At 42.4% G+C, this 19,051-nt stretch overlaps 1 protein-coding gene across 1 annotated transcript in view; it reads right to left on the reverse strand.

Moving 5' to 3' along the window:
* Positions 1 to 2,581: 2,581 nt before the first annotated feature.
* gli1 (GLI family zinc finger 1) overlaps positions 2,582 to 19,051 on the reverse strand; it is a 54,280-nt gene continuing 37,810 nt past the window's right edge. The window contains exons 2-13 of the mRNA XM_063473420.1: positions 14,878 to 14,987; positions 12,752 to 12,972; positions 11,902 to 12,000; positions 11,617 to 11,815; positions 10,752 to 10,920; positions 10,462 to 10,569; positions 10,138 to 10,278; positions 9,112 to 9,261; positions 8,632 to 8,796; positions 8,049 to 8,291; positions 7,600 to 7,903; positions 2,582 to 7,385 (exon numbers count right to left, since the gene is read on the reverse strand). Coding sequence (XP_063329490.1) covers positions 4,828 to 7,385; positions 7,600 to 7,903; positions 8,049 to 8,291; positions 8,632 to 8,796; positions 9,112 to 9,261; positions 10,138 to 10,278; positions 10,462 to 10,569; positions 10,752 to 10,920; positions 11,617 to 11,815; positions 11,902 to 12,000; positions 12,752 to 12,972; positions 14,878 to 14,948 — 4,428 coding nt within the window. The 5' untranslated portion in view covers positions 14,949 to 14,987 and the 3' untranslated portion in view covers positions 2,582 to 4,827. The remainder of the gene's footprint in view (positions 7,386 to 7,599; positions 7,904 to 8,048; positions 8,292 to 8,631; positions 8,797 to 9,111; positions 9,262 to 10,137; positions 10,279 to 10,461; positions 10,570 to 10,751; positions 10,921 to 11,616; positions 11,816 to 11,901; positions 12,001 to 12,751; positions 12,973 to 14,877; positions 14,988 to 19,051) is intronic.

The following is a 19,051-nucleotide window of genomic DNA, read 5'->3' on the forward strand; positions in this document are numbered from 1 at the left end:
ACACAAGGGTCATCACGGCTCTTTGTGGTAGGATGGATGGAGGAGAGGGTGGATAGGAGGTGGATGAGGAGGGGCAATAAACTTTGGCACAGATGAGGGTCAAAGGGGTGCAGAGGTGCCTCAGAGGTCCTGGGAGCTGCTTTCTTTCTTTTTTTGTAAATTTTAAATACCTCCACATCCACGTCGATGCGATGGATAGGTGGATTTTTCCAAGCAAAACGTGAAGTGATTTCACTCAGATTATACATTTTGGTTGAAAATTATGTGCAGCCTGGAGTTTGAGCTAAAGCATCTATTGAACAACCAAAAAAAGATGCGCTATATTACACTTATTTTCACAAACTGACTACACCCAGGTGCAGCAGCGCTGTGGTGTTATAGTTTGAGTTTTGTACTGTCATGCTTAAACAACACCGCTCTCTCTCTCTCTCTCTCTCTCTCTCACACACACACACACACACACACACACACACACGAAGGAAGCAGTCCTACTGGGGTTTTGTCCCAATCTGTGGTCTGTGGGTTCAAAGCTTCTTGCATGGGGAGGAGAGCCCTTACACAGCATATTAAGCAGGAGTTAATTATATGCCAGTCTAAGTGACAAAGGGAAAGAAAAGCCTTCTTCTGAATGGCAAGACAAGAAAAGAGAAAAGTCATTATGCTGCCCACTTCTTTGCATTTGAAAAACTCTGTTCTTATTTTGGTATTTCCATTCGCCACAGAAAAATGGTGACCACATTACAGAAGAGCAACAACACTATCTTCATATTACTGCCATCTGACTTATTACATTAGATTTTTTTTTTTTTTTTGACACACACTCGCTCTAGTTTGGTGAAAGGAGCCGTGTTTTGCCTCGCAAAGCCTTTGGTCTAAAAGAAGAAAGAGGATAATGCCCATTTTGAGCATATCAGAGCAGGTCAGTGCGCTTTAGATTTGGTCATTTTGTCAAGCAAGATTACAGTGTAACCATTAAAGCTTTGCAGTAAATCCTTTAAAATGGGCACCATTCAAGTCTTTTAGAAGGCATTATCTTTGAAAGGGTGAAATTTTACTACTTTTTATAGAGCCCACCTCTGTCAGTTGCATCTATAGGTGGCCTCTTAAGTGTGCACGGGGGAGGTAAAATTAGGTTGTTTTTGCACTAACATATATGTGCTTTTATTTATAAGTGTAATTCTTCTTTTTGTCCTCTCTCAGTGTAGATGCTTCTGCAAACACCTTATGTGACCCCTCTGTGGAAACCGAGCTATTGTTTCAAATCACAAATCTGGATATGCCAGAGTGCAAATCAGTAGTCCCTCAGTAAAACTTCCCCTTGCCTTGGAGCAAATGAGTCAGCTTCAGTATCACTGCCAGGCTGTAGTGGCTGCCCGTGAGTCTGCTGTGCCATGCCACAACACCGCAACGCCAATATAGTCTAAGCACACTGGGGCCCCTGGATCAAAATTAGCCACTGGAGAAAGTAAAGGTAGTGACAACATCTTAGAAAGCTAGCTCTGTAATGTAAATCAGCTTTTCGGGCTTATCAAGAAAAAAAAGAAGAAGAATAGATTAAATGACAAATTATTTTGGTCAAATGAGGAGAAATCTGTGTAACCAGTAGTTATTAGGACGTGACACTGGTATTCTAATATTTCAGTTTTAAAAGTTTGCCTGTAGTGACTTTATTACAAGTTGCAGTCAGTTATAAATCAGTTAGCTGGTTTGGCTCGTTCGCGCGGTGCTTTTATTTAATGACGTTATGGTTACTACAGCTCACGCGCCTGTAAGGAAAACCGAATGCCTTAGTTTTGACCTTTTGACTGGGACTATGCCTGGACGCATTTTCACGATTTCACGACAAAACATGAACAATAATGTAAACTGCGACTTATGGTCAACTTACCAAAATTCATAACGTTTCTTTTAATCAGTCGCTCAGTGTTTAGAGGTGAAGTTTGAACAGGTGTACATCTCTGGTTCTCCTCGCCCCGGCGGAAGGATACCTCGTGGAGTCCCAGGATACAGCAATAATCGCAAGTTTATTGCAGGGAGGAAATATACTTTTCTTTTCCGTTTTCTCTAATTTTACTCCAGTCTGAGGGGAAAAAGACTCTCTGCTTAAACTATTCTTGACTCATGTTCACACCACCATCTACCACTGCGTTTCCACAGTGCCCACTGACCACAGAGAGCCAGTCCAGCCAGTTTCGCTGCTCATCGACTTAGCAGACCGCTCAAACCCATAACACATAACTGCTATGAGGTTTTAATAATAATAAAAACAATTAGATGGAAACAGTCTTTGGGATTAAAAACACTGATGATTTAGGACCAGAGCCTTCTGCTTGGTCGTTTGGACAGACTTTGAATAATTTGGGAGAGTAATTCAATTTAAGCCCTCGCGGGAGTGACAGATTAAGTAAAGCAAGCAACGCTATCAGGTCTTCGTTTGCAGAGAATTAAATTTAAAGAGCCTACAGCGTCTGCCCACGGTCCTCATGTTCTACTGCACTCTACTGGAGAAACAGAGTCACTGCATTAACTCACCAGACAAAAAGACTGCTTGTAGCAAAGACAAATATTAAATCCTCTTTATATACAATTTTGTTTGTTAACCTAGATCCATGTTTAACGCATAATTCACTCTTCAACACATGAGCACCAAAAAAACAACAACTCCATATTGCTCATTTGAGCATATGTGGAACAAAACGGCATCACACAACAAGAAACATGCAACAGAAAAGTTGGACCACAAACATTCTGCATCCATCCCAAACTCAACATGTTTATTCATAAAATGGTAAAATATAGCACATATGTATAAAAATGTAGAAAATTGTACACAAAATATAACACTTGGCTTTTGTCTAATATAGTTATTGCTGCTATTTTAATTTTCGGTTGCTACAGGTGATATTCTTTTGCCAGCAAAAAAGTCAGAATGAAAGGTGACAGTTACATAAAAAAAATACACACATAGAAGGCAACATCCATGAAGTTCATTAATATAAAAAGACAATTTTTTTTTTACAAAACATTTCATACATTCTAAAGCATAGCACTATCAGTCAATGTTCATGCCCTTATTTCTAGTGTTAGTGTTGTGTTAAAAATAGACTATCTGTGCATGTTTTTCTCATTTGTAGATGTCTTTGGTAGATTGTACTCTCCCCCCATTCCTGCTAATGCTTAGTAAACTTTACAGTGGCATCATTATTATTATGAGCTGAAAAGTCATGTGAAATGCTTCATCAATACTTTAATGTGGCTTTGCTGAGTGTAGGCACGGTCAGGTGTGTTCTTGAATGACTATTTAAAAAAATACTGCAAATATTCTTTATTGTCAAAAAAATAAGAGGTTCATGTTATTAGTAATAAGAGACGGAGACACACAGTGCTGCAGTCAGTGCAAAGCCACAGTATAAAATTAGTTCTCGTATAAAGCGCTGCAGCTTACTTCTGCATCATACAGCTCAAAAGTTGCACAAAAGTACCTCAGTATACCAAGAAAATGAAGATTTTACAACAGTGGTAGCAATTATTTATTTAAAAAAAAAAAAACACTCATCCCGATGCCCTGTTGTGGACTATTAACGCAGCATTTTTCATGCAACTCCTCTTTGGGATTAGAGCCAAAGTGCAGCAGCACCGTACTCTGAATGTACCTCAGATTCTCAACAGTTAGGCAACTATTAATAATCTGTACAGACCAGCTGAGTCGATTTGTATCCAGTAGCTTGAATACCCATCACACTCAGCTGAGTCACATATGAGCTGTAGGTGAGGTTAACTTTGCGTAAAGGCATGTTTGAGTATATTACACATATTGACATGTAGTGGGGATTGTGGATACGTGTTATGTTCGAGTTTTGCTCATTGTATGAACCTCAGTTATAAACACAAATGGAAAAAAATACATACACAGCTGCTTTAAGAATAATTACAGTAAACATGTGGAGTGCAAACTCTCTGTCTGGAAAGGCAATTACAACATACATGTAATATGAACACCAAAGATTCAAACACATCCTGAGTGTCTCTGTGCGGTCACGTGCAGGGGGAAAGTGTGTTTGTGTGGGAATACTGACATTGCTCTGGTAGCATACTGTGTTGCTCCTGATAAGGAAGAAATCCTCAGCGATAAGGAAAAATGATTTCACGATCACTAAAAGCATTTTTTCTCTTAACTTGTCAAACATTTTACTATGACATCCCTCAGCATTAGCCTTCAGAAACCAAGCAGTCTATTAAGACGGGATATTATCTAATGTCACATACATGACACGCTGCATAAACTTATTTACATGTTTCCTTCTGTGCCCCATACGTGACTGGAATGCCCGTTCAGAAAAAAAGTTCAGCGTCATTCAGGCAAACAGCTCCGTGTCTAACAGTAAGGCACAGAAAAACACCGAGGCAGCAGGAGAACACTGCGAGACGCTGATCAGGCACCTTTGGTTTTAAGGTTTTTGGGTGAGGATTTGTAAAATTTCGACCTGTGTAGAGGGATCACAATAGTAGCTTGGTCTCAATTAAAATTTTCCAGAGAAGTATTAAAAGATGCTCGCCAGCTCGGGATTCTGGTTTTAAAAATACGGAAGATGTTCAGTTTACATATAAACGCATACAGGTATAAAACAGCACAGATTTTTATTCTGTTTTAAAACTTTTTCTGTTTTTACACAACTCAGTTTTCTTATAATGTACGAGAGAAAAATTATGTTAAGGGACAGAATTTGTTTTCTTTTCTGAAACCTCAGGCTGGTTGCATTTAACCTGGTAAAGGCCAGTGTGTGATTGTTAGCCTTAATTTCTGTTTAGCTGCCAAGGAGTTGTCTTCTAAGACAGTGTATTCAGGTACTTATTCTCCCCAGCTAGTGAGGTTAGCATGGATGTCATGTCGCCCACAGCCATGTTAGACAGGCCAGACCCTGCAGCCAAGCTGACAGAAGTCTGGGGTGTGGTGAGGCGGGATGAGGCCTGGGAGGAAGATCCCGGTTGACCTTGGATGGGATTGTTGACGTCGCTGAACGACGAAGAGTCGGCATCGTCGATAATGGAAGTGAAGTCTATGCGAGCATTGTCCAAGTCCAAGTTTTCTAGGGCGTTTGAAATGGGGCCAGACTCAGGATAGTTAGCCAAAGGGGTGGACTTTGTGCCACCTACTGGGTCCAGACTGGACCCCATACTGTGCTGCTGGTTAAGACAAGGCCCGTTTTGAGCGTCCATGTTTTTCTCCATACCGATGTTTATCTGACCCGAGTAGTATACATTGTTGTTGTTGTTGTTGGAAGGAGAGAACATTTCATTCTGGGGATGCTGCGGATGCTGGACAGGAGGAAGTCGAACGCCTCGCCTGGGACTGGAAGTGGAGTGGACAGGGCTCAGGTGTGGTGGGCTGCCAAGGTAGCCTGCTCCCACCTGTGACAGACTACTCTGGCGGCTGAGAGGTTTTCGGCCCTGAGGAGGTCTGGGGACCACCATTTCCTGGTTATAACATGAACCTTGGAGACCTGCCATCTGCTGGTCTTTAGGTGTTACTGAGCTTGGCACGCGGCTGTGGGCCTGAGGACTCATGACCAGGTTCTGGTTGGGGTAAGGATAGGTCTGGCTGGAATAAAGGTTTTGGTTTTGGTGCTGTGGACTGTGTTGCATGATCGCTGCCTGACCGCTCAGATCCATACTGTCAGAGAGAGGAGAAGGTTTTAATCCACTCTGCTGCTGCTCTTGCTGCTGTTCCCACATGAGTGCTTGCTGGGACTGCACATAATTCCTCACCATCATCTCCTTTACCTGCATCATTGGGGTTTCTGACCTCTGACCATCAGCCAGTGCAGAGCCAGCGCAGCCCAGACTTAATCCCTCTCGACTGGGAAAAGGGTTTTGGTTTGGCCCTTGAAAGTCACACCTGGGGTTGTTAGAGTTCCTCATCAGTACCTGCCCTGTTTGTTGTGGGTAACCCTGCGTTTGCTGCAGAAGCATGCGTTGCTGATGGAGCTTAGCGCTCTGACAGGCATCTCCAGCTCCCATCCCAGGGTGGAACTGCTGCTCAGGCTTGATTATGAGTTTGTGGGTTCCATCTGAACTGTTGTAGAGGCCTGTTTGATTGTTGAAGTGAGCCTGCGTTTGTTGTGGGTGCAAGCTAGTTTCTGAATACTGCATAGCTTGCTGGTTCTGAAGAGTATGGCTGGATGTTTGGACCTGGCTATGGGTGTCATTCCAGGGACCTCCAGCGTCACCACCTTGGCCTACACTAGGGTAATGTGGACCAGAGGGACTGAGCTGGCAATTGCTCATACTGTACTCAGCTTGTTGCAGAAGTGCATTCGACATGCCCTCTGCATGAACAGGTCTTGCCTGTGCCATTGGATTTACACCAGCACTGGCAGTGACGTCCCCTCCCTGACTCGGGTACTGCCGCTGCATGTAACCCCTCTCGGGGCAGCTCAGGGCATCATGGCTCGGGGACAGCTGAGTTGAAATGGGACCTCCATCTACTCCTCCAAGGGTGTGATTGTGTTGCTGATATCCCATGAAGTTTCTCTCTCCAGGTGGCAACATCATGGAGCGATCCCTGTTGTCAGCGTGGTGGGGCTCCATACCTATAGCTTCCATCATTACGTTCTCCGTAATGCTCGGAGGCCGGGGGGAATACATATGGCGGGCAAGGCTGGTGTCAGAGCCACGGTGTTGCAGTGCATTCCTTCGGCCCATCATGGCTACATTATTAAGGCTATTGAAGCGCTTGGGAAGAGCTTGAGGGTCAGCAGCAGCACGAACTGGGTCACTGGCTCGCCTGTTGTTATTACCTGGAGCTTGGTGAGGGTAGATAACACCGGTGCCATACTCTGTGTTGGCACTATGCCTACGAGGACCACCTTGCTGAAGGAAAGGAGGCAAAGGCTGACCATGGTACTCACTCAAAACACCTCCTCTTCTGCCAGGAGTACCTGGCTGCTCCATATTAGGTAAAGGAGTAGGTGGTGGTCCACCAGTGGCTGCAGCGTATTTGGCTTTTAGGCTGTACTGCTGAGCTGGGGTTAAATTAGGAAGGCCAGGCAACCCTCCTCCAGGACATGGAGCTCCTCTGCGATTGGTCTCAGGAGAGAGAGGGTCTCCCCCAGCCTGTTCTGCACCCAGAAGGTGACATCCTCCCCCAACCGGTGCTCCCATTTGCGAGCCATCACTGGAGCGTCGGCTGGACAGGTAAGGAGACACCATGGAGGAACGACGGCTCACAGTGTAGGCTGAGCTTAGACTGCTGGTGCCACTTCCTCTCCTGTCATTAGTAGAGCAGGCAACTGTTCCCCCTCCAAGCTCATGATTGGACAGTTCCATAACACGTCGATTTGAGAGAAGTGGAGAAGGTGCACACATTCCCATACTCTCCACTGGACCTGAAAACAAACATTCAGGAGGAAACAGCTTAGAAGTGTTAAATCGTAACAAATTAACAATATTTTATTTAGTTTTTTAAAAATTCAGTGTGTTCCAGTGAAAACATTACTGAACTGCTAATGTAACAATCTAAGGTATATTTAAGCTCAGCAGTTGTAGTTCTATGTTTATGCATTGATTTTACATCTTAATTTGTTTTATGACACCATGTACCAGGTATTGCAGGAAGCTTGTTGCTGCCACCGCGTCCAGGAGGGGTTGGCCTGCGGATTTGCTTCAGCTTGTCAATCTTTAGATTCTCCAGCCTCTTCAGAGCCTGCGCTGACATTCCCATTGTTCCCGGCTCCCCTCCACCTCCTCCTCCACCTGCAACACCATCTTCCAATGCTGTGAGGTCCTCCAGACTACCGGCTGCATTAGGGTTCATTTCTACGCCGCTGTCGTTGTTGTTGGTGCTCCCCAGTGGAGAACGTTCGCTACTGCAGGAAGACTGACCACCAGGGCTTGGTTGGGATTTCTGAAAGATGTGAGAGACAAAGTTAACTTTAAAAATGGGATAAAGTTTAATAAGAAAATATGGAAGGGGTCCCTATTTTTTTCACTACATTGGAGTTTTGTTATGTTATTCATTTGAATGATATAGAACAAACAGTAACCCTCACCAGAGAAGTCTCAGGAGCCAATAGTTTGCAGTCTTCTCTGCGTGTCTCTTCTTTCTCCAGCAGCAGTTCAGAGTTGGGACCTCCAGGGTTCATAACTGAACCGGGGGGACGAGGGCCAGTGTCTCCACGATGTTTCTTGGTGATGTGGGCCTCAGGGCCGTGCACGGTCTTTACATGTTTACGCAGAGAGCTTGGATCTGTGTATCGCTTGGTACAACCAGGGATTTTACACACATAAGGTTTCTGTAAAAGAGAAAAGCACCTTATGTGAACTCCTTGCCTTCCACAGTTTACTTTACTGCTGCTTCCCTGCTATGTAAAATCTTATGATTCAAATACAAATTATTTCCAATTTATGTTGTGTATCTTGACATGTGAATCTCTACAATACATTTATATTAATTTATACAATTATTTTACATGAAAGCGTGTAATGAAACAGCACAAAACAGTTACATGTTACCCTTTAGGAAGAAAACACATGGTTTAATCAAATAACACTGTTAATAATACAGAGCTTACACAGCAACATGCACGTGACATTCAAGAGCTAAGCACTTTTCGGAGGTGAATATTACAGTACCTCATTGGAATGAGTTCGGTTCTGGTGTTTAGCTCGGTCTGAAGCATTGGAGAAGGCTTTGTTGCAGCCTTCATGTTCACACACATATGGTTTCTCCCCAGTGTGAGAGCGCAAGTGGGTCTTCAAATTCTCCAGGCGAGAGTAGGCCTTATTACAGCCTTCAAACTAGAACAGCAAATATACATAATTGTTTAATTAACACTGTTACAACAGCTAAGCTGCAAGAGAGGGGATGATTAGAGTCTGTAAAAGCTTTGACAACAAGCCTGCGGTCCTATAACAATATTAGATTTGAGCTACAAAACAGTAAAGCGAGTTTTAAAATACAAAAAAAGATTGTTAATCCACACTGAAAATAATATATGGTATGCATGTCAAGGTACACAGGAACACAGAAGCATGTTGGAGTTGTAGATATCTAGACAAGGAAAGAGAAACAAGAACTAAGAGGCAAAACAAAGACTTAACACATGCACTCACAGTGCACTTGTGTGGCTTCTCTCCTGTGTGTCTGCGCATGTGAACCACCAGCATGTACTGGGCTTTGAAAGGCCTCTGTTCTCGAGAGCACTCCTGCCAGTGACACACAAACTCCTTCTTCTCCCCGTGGATGTGCTCGTTGTTGATGTGCTGCAAACACGTAAACAAAAAGATTCATTGTTAGCGACAGATAGTGGATACTCCAATGACATGTTTTGTGATGGAAGCATTCTGTAGTTCTATGCTACACATGAACACAAACCAAAGTCCCTCTGCACAGCACACAGTCCATAAAACACAGAAAATGCAAAAGACAATCAGTGTGCCTATTTAATTTCATATATGTTGACGTTTACCTTATTTTAACATCTATTACTGATCTGTAAATAGTTAAATAAATACCACCTTTTGACAAAACTTTCACAGGACGTGAAGGTTTGTGTATCCTTAATGGAGGTGGGAGAGTTGGAGATGCTAAAACTTTCATTGGGAGTGACAAGAGACTAAGATGGTTTGCACATGTGCAGAGGAGAGATAGTGGATACAATGAACAAAGGATGCTGACGATGGAGCTGCCAGGCAGGAGGAAAAGAAGAAGATCACAGAGAAGGTTCATGGATGTGTGATGCAGGACATGCAGAGGGTTGGTGTGACAGGCGAGGATGCTAGGCTGAGATGGAGCCATATGAGCTGCTTCCTCTGAATTTATTAAACATCTGCAACAGCTGGGTATCTCTGTGTAAGGCATAATAAGTGAGGATCCTACAGGTCAGTTAAACTTTGTACTTTTCTCCTTTTCAGACAGATTAGAGGTCACATACAGAAACTGTATCTAATCCATTATCCACGGCAGCTCTTCAGTTTAGCTAGTTAAAGGGTTAGTTCACGTATTTTACTGTTAACTGTTATAGTATATAATATAAAGCTATCAAAATGCAATTTGTTTTGTATTGTATTATATAACCTCCTTTCTGTTCCTCTCTCTACTTTGTATCTGAAGGCTGGCAGCCCTGTTCTTAGTCTTACATGAACTAGCTGGTCTTGTGTGTCAAATTCCTTGTTGCAGCTCTCCCAGCGACAGTTGGTCTCATAGATGGCCTCTGGTTCAGGCTTCCCGTCCTCTTTGTCCAAATCATCTCGCCCATCCAGAAGGCCCAGAAGAGGGTCCTGCAGACACATGTGTAGAAATGAAGAATAGCTCCAGTTTATTTTGTGCAATTATCTAAACAGCATATTTTCAGCCATTAAATATATAATTTCACGCACTGCTAATATAATGGAAGTAACTTAGTATCCATTTCACTGTTTTTGAATCTCTTTCACTTTGACATATAATCATCACTACTGTACCTGAGTGCCAGTGGAAGAAGGGCTAGCTACATCTCCCTCTGACCTCTCCTCCAGGCTCTTCACATTCATGCCATCAATCGCACCTCCAAGACCTGGCTCTGTCTTCAGCTGCAAAACAATACTCTCATAATATAATCTTTGTCTTTCTCCTCATTCAAAACTTAAATGCGTATATATAAAATTTGCATTCATTCTTTTTCATTTATCCGCCGCTTTCTCTTCCCACTTCCCAACTATGCTCTCCCAGCTATGAGAAGCAGAGGGTGTGCTGAGTGAAAGAATGAGCTTACGTGTCCGTGTTTGGGCGGAGCATGGAGCCGAGGATTGTGGGGAGGTAAACGTGAAGCTTGGCAGGGGCCTGGTGTGTGTCCGCCCAGAGGTGTTCCTCCTCCTCCTCCATACATGGACCCTTGTTGTCTGGACTGGCAATTTATATTGCTGGAATAACCGAGCGATGGACTGTGGAGCGGGAGATAAAAACAAATAAAGGGAACTGATAAGAAACTAAAGAGAATCAGCAGCTAGTTTTCTAAAGATGGTGCGGTTAGAAATACACTCTTAATGTATTTTTTGGCAATTCTTTAAAAAACAAGAAATACATTTTGTTCAATCTGCTTTTATTATTTAAAACCATTTGGCTGAAACATGTGTCACCATCTGGCGTGGCTTAAGGGATGTCATCACATCACACTTGATAATAAATATTGAAGAGGGCTAAATGAGAGGAGAGGATTATCAACACAATTTAAACATGAAAGAAAAAACTTCAGCAAACGTGCAGGACATTACTTTCAAATACTTTAAAGTGGACTTATTTATCGTTTATTCACCTGTTCATCCATGCTCTTCAGAGGGATATCTATCTATCTATCTATCTATCTATCTATCTATCTATCTATCTATATATATATCTATCTATAGTTGCAGACTGGCAATTTTGCATGTGTTCAAAGTAAGTAATAAGCTCAGAATACATACAAAAAATCCCTGAAACCTTCAGCTCAGGCTTCAGACTGCTCTAAATGATGGAGCTGGAAATGAGCATAATAGGTCCACTTTAAATATTTAACCTGAGGTCTGTTTTTATTGACAAAGGGTGTAACCGAGGAGGATAACAGTGACTTTCAAATCATATAAAATCAAGTGATATCAGACCTCATAGCGCTCACAGAGAGATGACCATAGGAGCTAGCGCCGTTGGGGTTGCAGCGAGAGTTGACAAAGGCCACTAAGGAATTCGGTGAGGTCCGGATTACCGTCTGCAGGTCCACACTGGCATCAGACAGAGGAGAGATGGACAGAGCTCTCTTTTTGCTTAGCTTAAGCATGGAACGAGGTGTGGAGAACCTCGAGCCTACAGGAGAGATGACAATGAAAGCAGAAGGGTTAAATTTCAGGATGCTTTTTTTAAAAAAAAATCTAAATTAAGGTTTTCCTTACCATCACCTGATCCAATCTGATCAGAGCCATGTTGAACTTGGCAGAAATTGTGATGAGACATCATGTTGTTCTGGTTACAGTAGGGGGCGTTGTTACCACCTGCAAAGCATTACAGGCACACAGACACTGAAATGCACTGCTGCAAAAAGCTACATTATTTTTAAGTAGGGGAACAAAGACAGGATTAATGGGTCGCTGCAGCTCAGAGAGTCAGAAGGAAGCACGCACATGCCGAAAATCTCAGTAGCAATTTAGGCTGACCTGCAGAGCTGTGCAACTAAAACTTTTTCAAAACTTTTCAACTTTTCTGTAATGACACATGTTCTTGGTGGTGTCTAGTCTGGACCCTTTCTTTTTAGACTTTTAGGGGTAACAGAAAAAAATAATAATTAAAATAAATAGCAAATAAGTAACATGAGGTACAAATGGAAGAAAAGCATTTTAGTACTTTGCATCAGCAGCCACATGAGAGGTTCATTTGACTGTTTTGATAACATTCCACACATGACTGGTGATGTAACATACATGCATACAAATTTAACCAGTCACTCATTAACAAGTAAGTGTTCAGTCATATCTGTATCTATATATGGATATATTTGTACGCACACAACTCTTTTAGCTCTAGTTCGTCTTTATTTAACTGACTAATTTAGAGTAATCCACCCACCTGCTGTTTTACTGCAACCTCACACTGCAGATTTATATCTCCACAGTAAAGCCAGCCAACTGTTAACTTCTGTTCACTCCTTTTGTACATTGTTTTTGGTTTTAGTCTCTCAGGTATCCTTAAATCCAAATCAATAGCAGCTGTGAGGTTAACGGAGATGTAAAAGATACTCTGACTCACCCTCTGTGGGCGGCATGCCCCTGTGGCCCATCATACCGTGGGGTGGTGGGGCTTGAGGGTGCCTCATATATTGATCCAAGCAGGGGCCAATTCCCTGCCCTGGTCCTGATCCATGAGTCATGGGATTATACATAGCGTGGCAGTCCTGGGGCGGGCCGTCGAGGAGCGGAGCACGAAGCGAAGACACATCACTGTAGGGAGACTGATCTGATGGGACTATGCTGCGAACATCAGAGAAAAACAGCAAAAAAAAAATTTGAATAAATGTGTAAACTGCAAATACTCTGAAAGGGAACTGTGACAAGGAATGATAATGATTTCTGATACACTGTTGTGCACTCTTTTGTAGCATTTTTTATCGTTTTATTTACAGTCATGCTGATTAAACAGTCATCTAAACCAAAATCATAATAAATAAATGAAAGCCTGATAAATGGGATAAGATTATACTCACTGGAAAGCTTTATTTCCAGCCTAAGTTAGAATTACATATAGAAGTTTTCTATTCCATGCCTGGAAAAACTAGCACTGCCTAAAGACTAGAACTACTATTGTGCTGTGTCCTTCCCACCACTAGATGGTACACAGCCCTTATTTCAGCCTAAACTTTGGAAACTTACTCATCTGGGTTTTCCCCTAAGCTAGAGACATGAATCTTCATTGGAACTTTCCAGTCTTCATGAATTTCAATGGATTCTCTGACATTTCTTTACTCTCACTGGTTAGCTCAAAATTGGTCTCTACTGTTCTTTTCCTGCTTTTCTCCGTTCCTATTGCTCTTCTTCCAAAAGGGAAAGACTGCATCTCTCCACCTTCTCCTAAGTCGCCCTTTGAGTTCTTTAATTCTTTTACCACAACGTGTATTCCACACAGGAGCTTAATCTGTCCTCTCTAATCCACTCTGCTGGTTCCCCCCGAATTTACCTCCCTCCCATTCCTATTTTTCTCTTCTCCCATTCATCCTTTCTGTTTTACTTTTCTGTTTCTCTCGCTCTCCTTCCTCTGCAACTCTCTGTCTCTTTCTATCTTCCTTTCTCCCCCCACCTCCTGCTCCTCTGTTCTTCCTCTGTCCTGCCCAGCCACCTTTCTCTCCAACTCTCTCTGCTTCTCCCTCACTCTGGGTAACCTGAGTGGGGCGCGAGGCAGTCATGCAGAGCGCAGCGGGGCCTGGTCAGCCTGTAATTAGCAGCTGTCAGAGAGAGGCCGAGTCCACCCGCAACCTGGGTGGCATGAGAGAAGGGAGGGAGGGAGACGGCGCGAGGGTGGATAGAGGAGGCGTGAGGGGCTGAGTTAGCACTGTGTCCACGACAATTGCAGACATATCTGAGCTTCTGTACCCTGAGAATATCTGTGTGATTGATTTCTGAGCCTAAGATATCGGTCGTCTCTGCTTTCTAGGAGAGCTGATGTGATTTATTGTTAATAAAATACAAAAAAAAGTCCGATCTCTCAGATTTTGCTGATCTGTAGCAAGATTATAAAAAAGAAACAGCTCTGGTTATTAAAGATGACAGCATTGTGCCATTTTTAGCATAAAATCTGGCAACAAACGTGAAGGTCTAGTACAAAAGTACATGACGAACACCTACAAACTTTATTTATTGAGGTTTTTGTGGGGAGTTAAATCCTGGAGTAACTCTACTCTTTGCAGAAGTTTAATACCTTCTTGTCTGTAGGAAGAGAAAATCATTTGCTCGACACCCACACCTGACAAGCCGGTGTCGTCGTAGGAGAAGTTGCAGATCAGCGCCAAGCAGATAATTTAGCTCAGTTTGACCAGACAGTTTGAAATTGTAGATAAAACTAGTATCAGAATGTAAATTCTGTAAATTACAGAACAGAAATATTGCAGCTGTTTTTGAAGAAAGCCAGTAACACTGGTTTATCTTCCAGGCAGCACTGAAAAATCTCAACTGTAGCTCATTCTGTGTGTGTGTGTGTGTGTGTGTGTGTGTGTGTGTGTGTGTGTGTGTGTGTGTGTGTGTGTGTGTAATAATGATGGTGATTATATTGTTATCAGATTTGCTGAAAATGTCGAGCTACTCTCTAAAGTTGCTCTCACGTAAAAGAGCTGCGGCTGTTTAAAAGCAACAGGAGGCCTCGCTCCATGCTCGCTGCCGTCTTACCCTCTGGAGGGCTGGCTGGGTGAGGTCTCGTAGTAATACAGCCCCTGGTGTGGCTGCATGTCCACTGGCATTGGAGCTCTGAGACCTAATGCTCCCCTTACACCCTGGACCTGACACAGAGAGAGAGAGAGAGAAAAAAAAAGAGACGAGGACACGGTTAGGATGAAGAGAAGGAAATCCAAACAAACCCAACTCAACCAAACAAAACTGAACTCCACCAGAAAGAAAATCCAAATACAGAGAACAATTGTGGTTGAGGGAAAAAAAAAGAATACGTAGGATGTTAATAACAGACCAAACCAAACTAAGAAAAACAGTTTGTGGACAAAATAAGCTCTCTGAAAGCTTGAGTCATACTTATTTTAAACAGTCTAGGTTTAAAATGCCAAATCCACTGCTTAAGTAAAAGCAGCACATAGAAGTGAAATGTAAAAGGATTCACGTTCATCTTAATTTCATAGCTACAGCTACTCGAGTACAAGGTTCGACCTCGACATTTAACAAAAGGGATTACCTGATTAAAAACATATCCTGTACTCTTAGAGAGCTTTTAAAAATCTTTCTATTCTGTTAAACAACTGACGAGGCAGCCACGCATGCTCAGTGAAGAAAATCAGGGCTTTGCCTTCAAAAACTTAAAGGACACAGGTTTAGTGATGCTAGCAAGACAAACAGAGAAAAATGAAAGTGGAACAAAGCAGCCTTTTGTGCGAGCCTCATATGGAGATGGTATCTTTCAGCAAGAGTATATGTGTAAGGTAATTCTAGCTGAGAGAGCTCAGGAAACAAACACCTGCTCATTACATCCAGCCACATCAGTGCAGGTACTAATAGCTGGGACTGTGGGTTCTTACATGTTTCGAAAGGTAATTAGTACACTGATGTCTGAGCTACAACAAATGGAAAAAGGCCAAAAACATTCAACAATTTTATGTATTTGTCCACGCATGTGTGTTTTTATATTACTTCTTTTATTTGGACGTGTGCTGCAACAATAAAATAAAGCAAAAAATATAAAAGCATCACAAATCAGACTCAGGATGCTGTGTCCAAATACCACATTACTTGGGTTTATGTGACAAATTTTCAAACCCAAACTAGAGGCGCTCCTGTGCTCTGCAGATCAAAGCTCTATGGTTTCAGTGTAACAGGTTGCGGGCCTGTTATGCAGTAGCACAAGTGTTAAAAGGGCAGTAGGGACCTATTTAAGCCACATGCCACCGGGGGGTGGGTGGAGGGGGGGGTTGGTTCGCAAACTTAGTAAGTGGGCACTCCGGGAGTAATTGCATATATTCAGCACAGGCTTTGGATGTGTGTATGATAATTAGCCGGAAGTGCTAAATAGAGATCTCACCAAACACCTCAGCTGTCCAGAACTCATAAATACCAAGAAGGGGTTCCCCAGACAACCTCACACACACACACACACTGGCACACCTGTCATTCTCACGGTGGGGATGCAGAATCATCCAGTGGCCACCAAGTCTTTCGAGAATGTGTGCCACAGTGACGGTAGGTATACTGAAGCAGTTAGTGCTGAAACTCAGTTGCACAGGATTGGCAGCAGACCACATGACCATTAACTGGACGAGCAACCTTTGCTATCCCCCCAAAAAAAGTGTTTTCACTCATACACGTTACAGATAATTACAACCATGCATGCACAGCACACTCACAGAGAAACGCAGGCACAGTTACAAAAGTCCAATCATATCTGTGTTAGATGGCAGAGGCAAAGCGGGAGAGACAATTTCTTCAGGTGCAGAAGTTGATCAACAAACTCACCACACACTGGGATCACTAACTCTGAGCACACAATATCCTCAGCACATTTCTATTTTTTGTGCAATTTTCGAGAAAGGTCGTGCTTTAAAAATAGTTAAAGACGCTTGAGGGTTACGTTCCAAAGTCTGACCTGCCTCGTGTCCTCCTCAGTCATGCTGTTACCACGATTTCTGCAGAAGCACTAAAACTGTTACCTGAATAATTAAAGTTGAGTTTGCACTATAAGAACTTATGGGCGATATTGGTGTTTAAGTGCGTTTTTCATTAACAAATTGTATGAATTAGTGTAATTTATAGTAGAAATATCAGTAGAAGCCTGAGGTTTGTCCATAACGCTGATGCTGTAGTAGCAGGTGTGTATCACAAAAGTGTTTTGGAGAGTGTATTTGCACTAGAGTGTGTGTGTGGTAGATCCTAGCATGAGAGTGAATAATATATCAACCTGCATGTGTGCAACCTGGAATTTGTAGAAAAATGTGTTTGGCAACGTTTCTCCAGGGAGTAAAACAGCGAGTTCAGTGTTCACGCACAGAAATGTGTCTTGTGTAATTAATTTGCATGGCGCATAACTCGCGCTCATGTCCAGAAAAAGTCTGAGCAACCTTGTCTCATAAGCTAGGTTTACCTCCAACATACGCAAACAGTAAAAGTTACAAACACCAGGCGTCAGAAACTGCAGACGGTGCAGTTCAATCAAAACCTCTACAACTGTTGAGTGTAATGTAACTGACCTTATTAGAAAGACGTTGAATTAGACTCTAAAAACTTTAGTATTTTTCTCTAATTGGTGATGAATTTTAGGTGGGAAAGTCTTTCGAACCCTTACACAGTTATTACAGAATGAAATACATACTCACATGGATTTACACATCCAGGATGATTTCATATGTGCGGTGCTGACACAGGTGTTGCGCTATTTCAGGTCAGTATTTTGTGAGAAACTCTGAAGGAGTTTTCTGCCCAGTGTAATTTTGTGGTGCTGGGTTTGAGAGGGATGGGGCAGCAGCATATTAAAAACCCCAAGGCCATAAATCAAACGGCTAACTAAACAAATCTGCTCTAGTGCGGCACAGCTAGCTGGGCAGGAACCAAGGAGCTGGGGATGAGGACAGGATGTCCAGCCACTTTGTACACCCAAAACCTCCACATTCAAACACTCAAGGTTCACTAACTCTTGATGTTACATTTACTGACCGAGTTAGACGCTTGTAACCGCTCACTGAAATGAAAAGATTAAAGTTTTCTGTGTAAATGATTCTATCCTTTCTATCTCCTCGGTTCAATCATAATTTTCTTTTATGAGAGCATTTGTGACTTGCAAGCAAAGCTGGACGGGATTGGTCAACAGAATCCTGACAACAAGCGGACTACATGCAGAAACCAGAAAGCTACCAAAGATCTTGCTTACAGATTCCTCATATTCATGAGCAGATATCTGTTTACAGAGATTATTTCCTGCCTGACTAAGCCAAATCGAGGATAGTCAGATATCCAGTTCACTGAGTTGATGACCACGATGGGCAGCTGGGAGTTGCTTGTTGGCTGACTGGAAACTGCGACGGAGCCAGCTGGACTTCTCTGACTGAACTGTAGCGGAGCGAAAGGAGGTGAGATTAATGAAGACAGGACAGAGTTGAAAGAGGGCCTAAAAGCCCTGCCAGACGTTTGTTGTTGGTAAACAAATGTAAGAATAAAGAGACTAAAACAAAGAGAAAAAGCTCTGCGAGTTAGTTCTATTCCCATTAGTGTGGCCCAAGTCTTTACAATTAAGAGAAAATCTTATATTTAAATATAGCTAATGACTACTGTAATGAGGTGAAACAGCGATATTTACTGTAAATAATACCCAAAAAACCCAACCCTATCATAAAGACATAAAGATCACAAACCTGATCTAACTGATGAACTGAATCAGCTGAACAATAATAATCCATTTGAATCATTTTCTTGTTTTTAGTGTGTTGTTTTCTAGTTTTGTTGTACAGAATCATCCTGTTCTGAAAAAAGGAAAGCTTTCTAACTTTACTTCTGCTCTAATAGCACTACACTATTTTTCCAAAGTGAGGCAAATCCATGAATGGGCTTGCTGTTGGATGCTACACTTAATGGTGATATTAGATGAGCTCACCTCCATTAATGAATATTTTAAAAACATCCCTAAGTAGTCTTGAATGTAGCGTAGCCTAATAAATTTCTACTTCAGCTTACCTACTTACTAACCACACTAACAGAGCCTACCACCAATAAATAAAATATGGGTTTGTATCCTTTATTGGGCTATTACTCACTCACTGTCAGAAACCAAACCACTGCACTATAAAGACTCAAAATTCAGCAAAAACTGATACTAAGTATAACAGCAGATGTGGCCTGCAGGCCTTCTGTGAAG

This window comes from Pelmatolapia mariae, linkage group LG5 (assembly GCF_036321145.2).
Source record: "Pelmatolapia mariae isolate MD_Pm_ZW linkage group LG5, Pm_UMD_F_2, whole genome shotgun sequence".
Classification (NCBI taxonomy): Eukaryota; Metazoa; Chordata; class Actinopteri; order Cichliformes; family Cichlidae; genus Pelmatolapia; species Pelmatolapia mariae.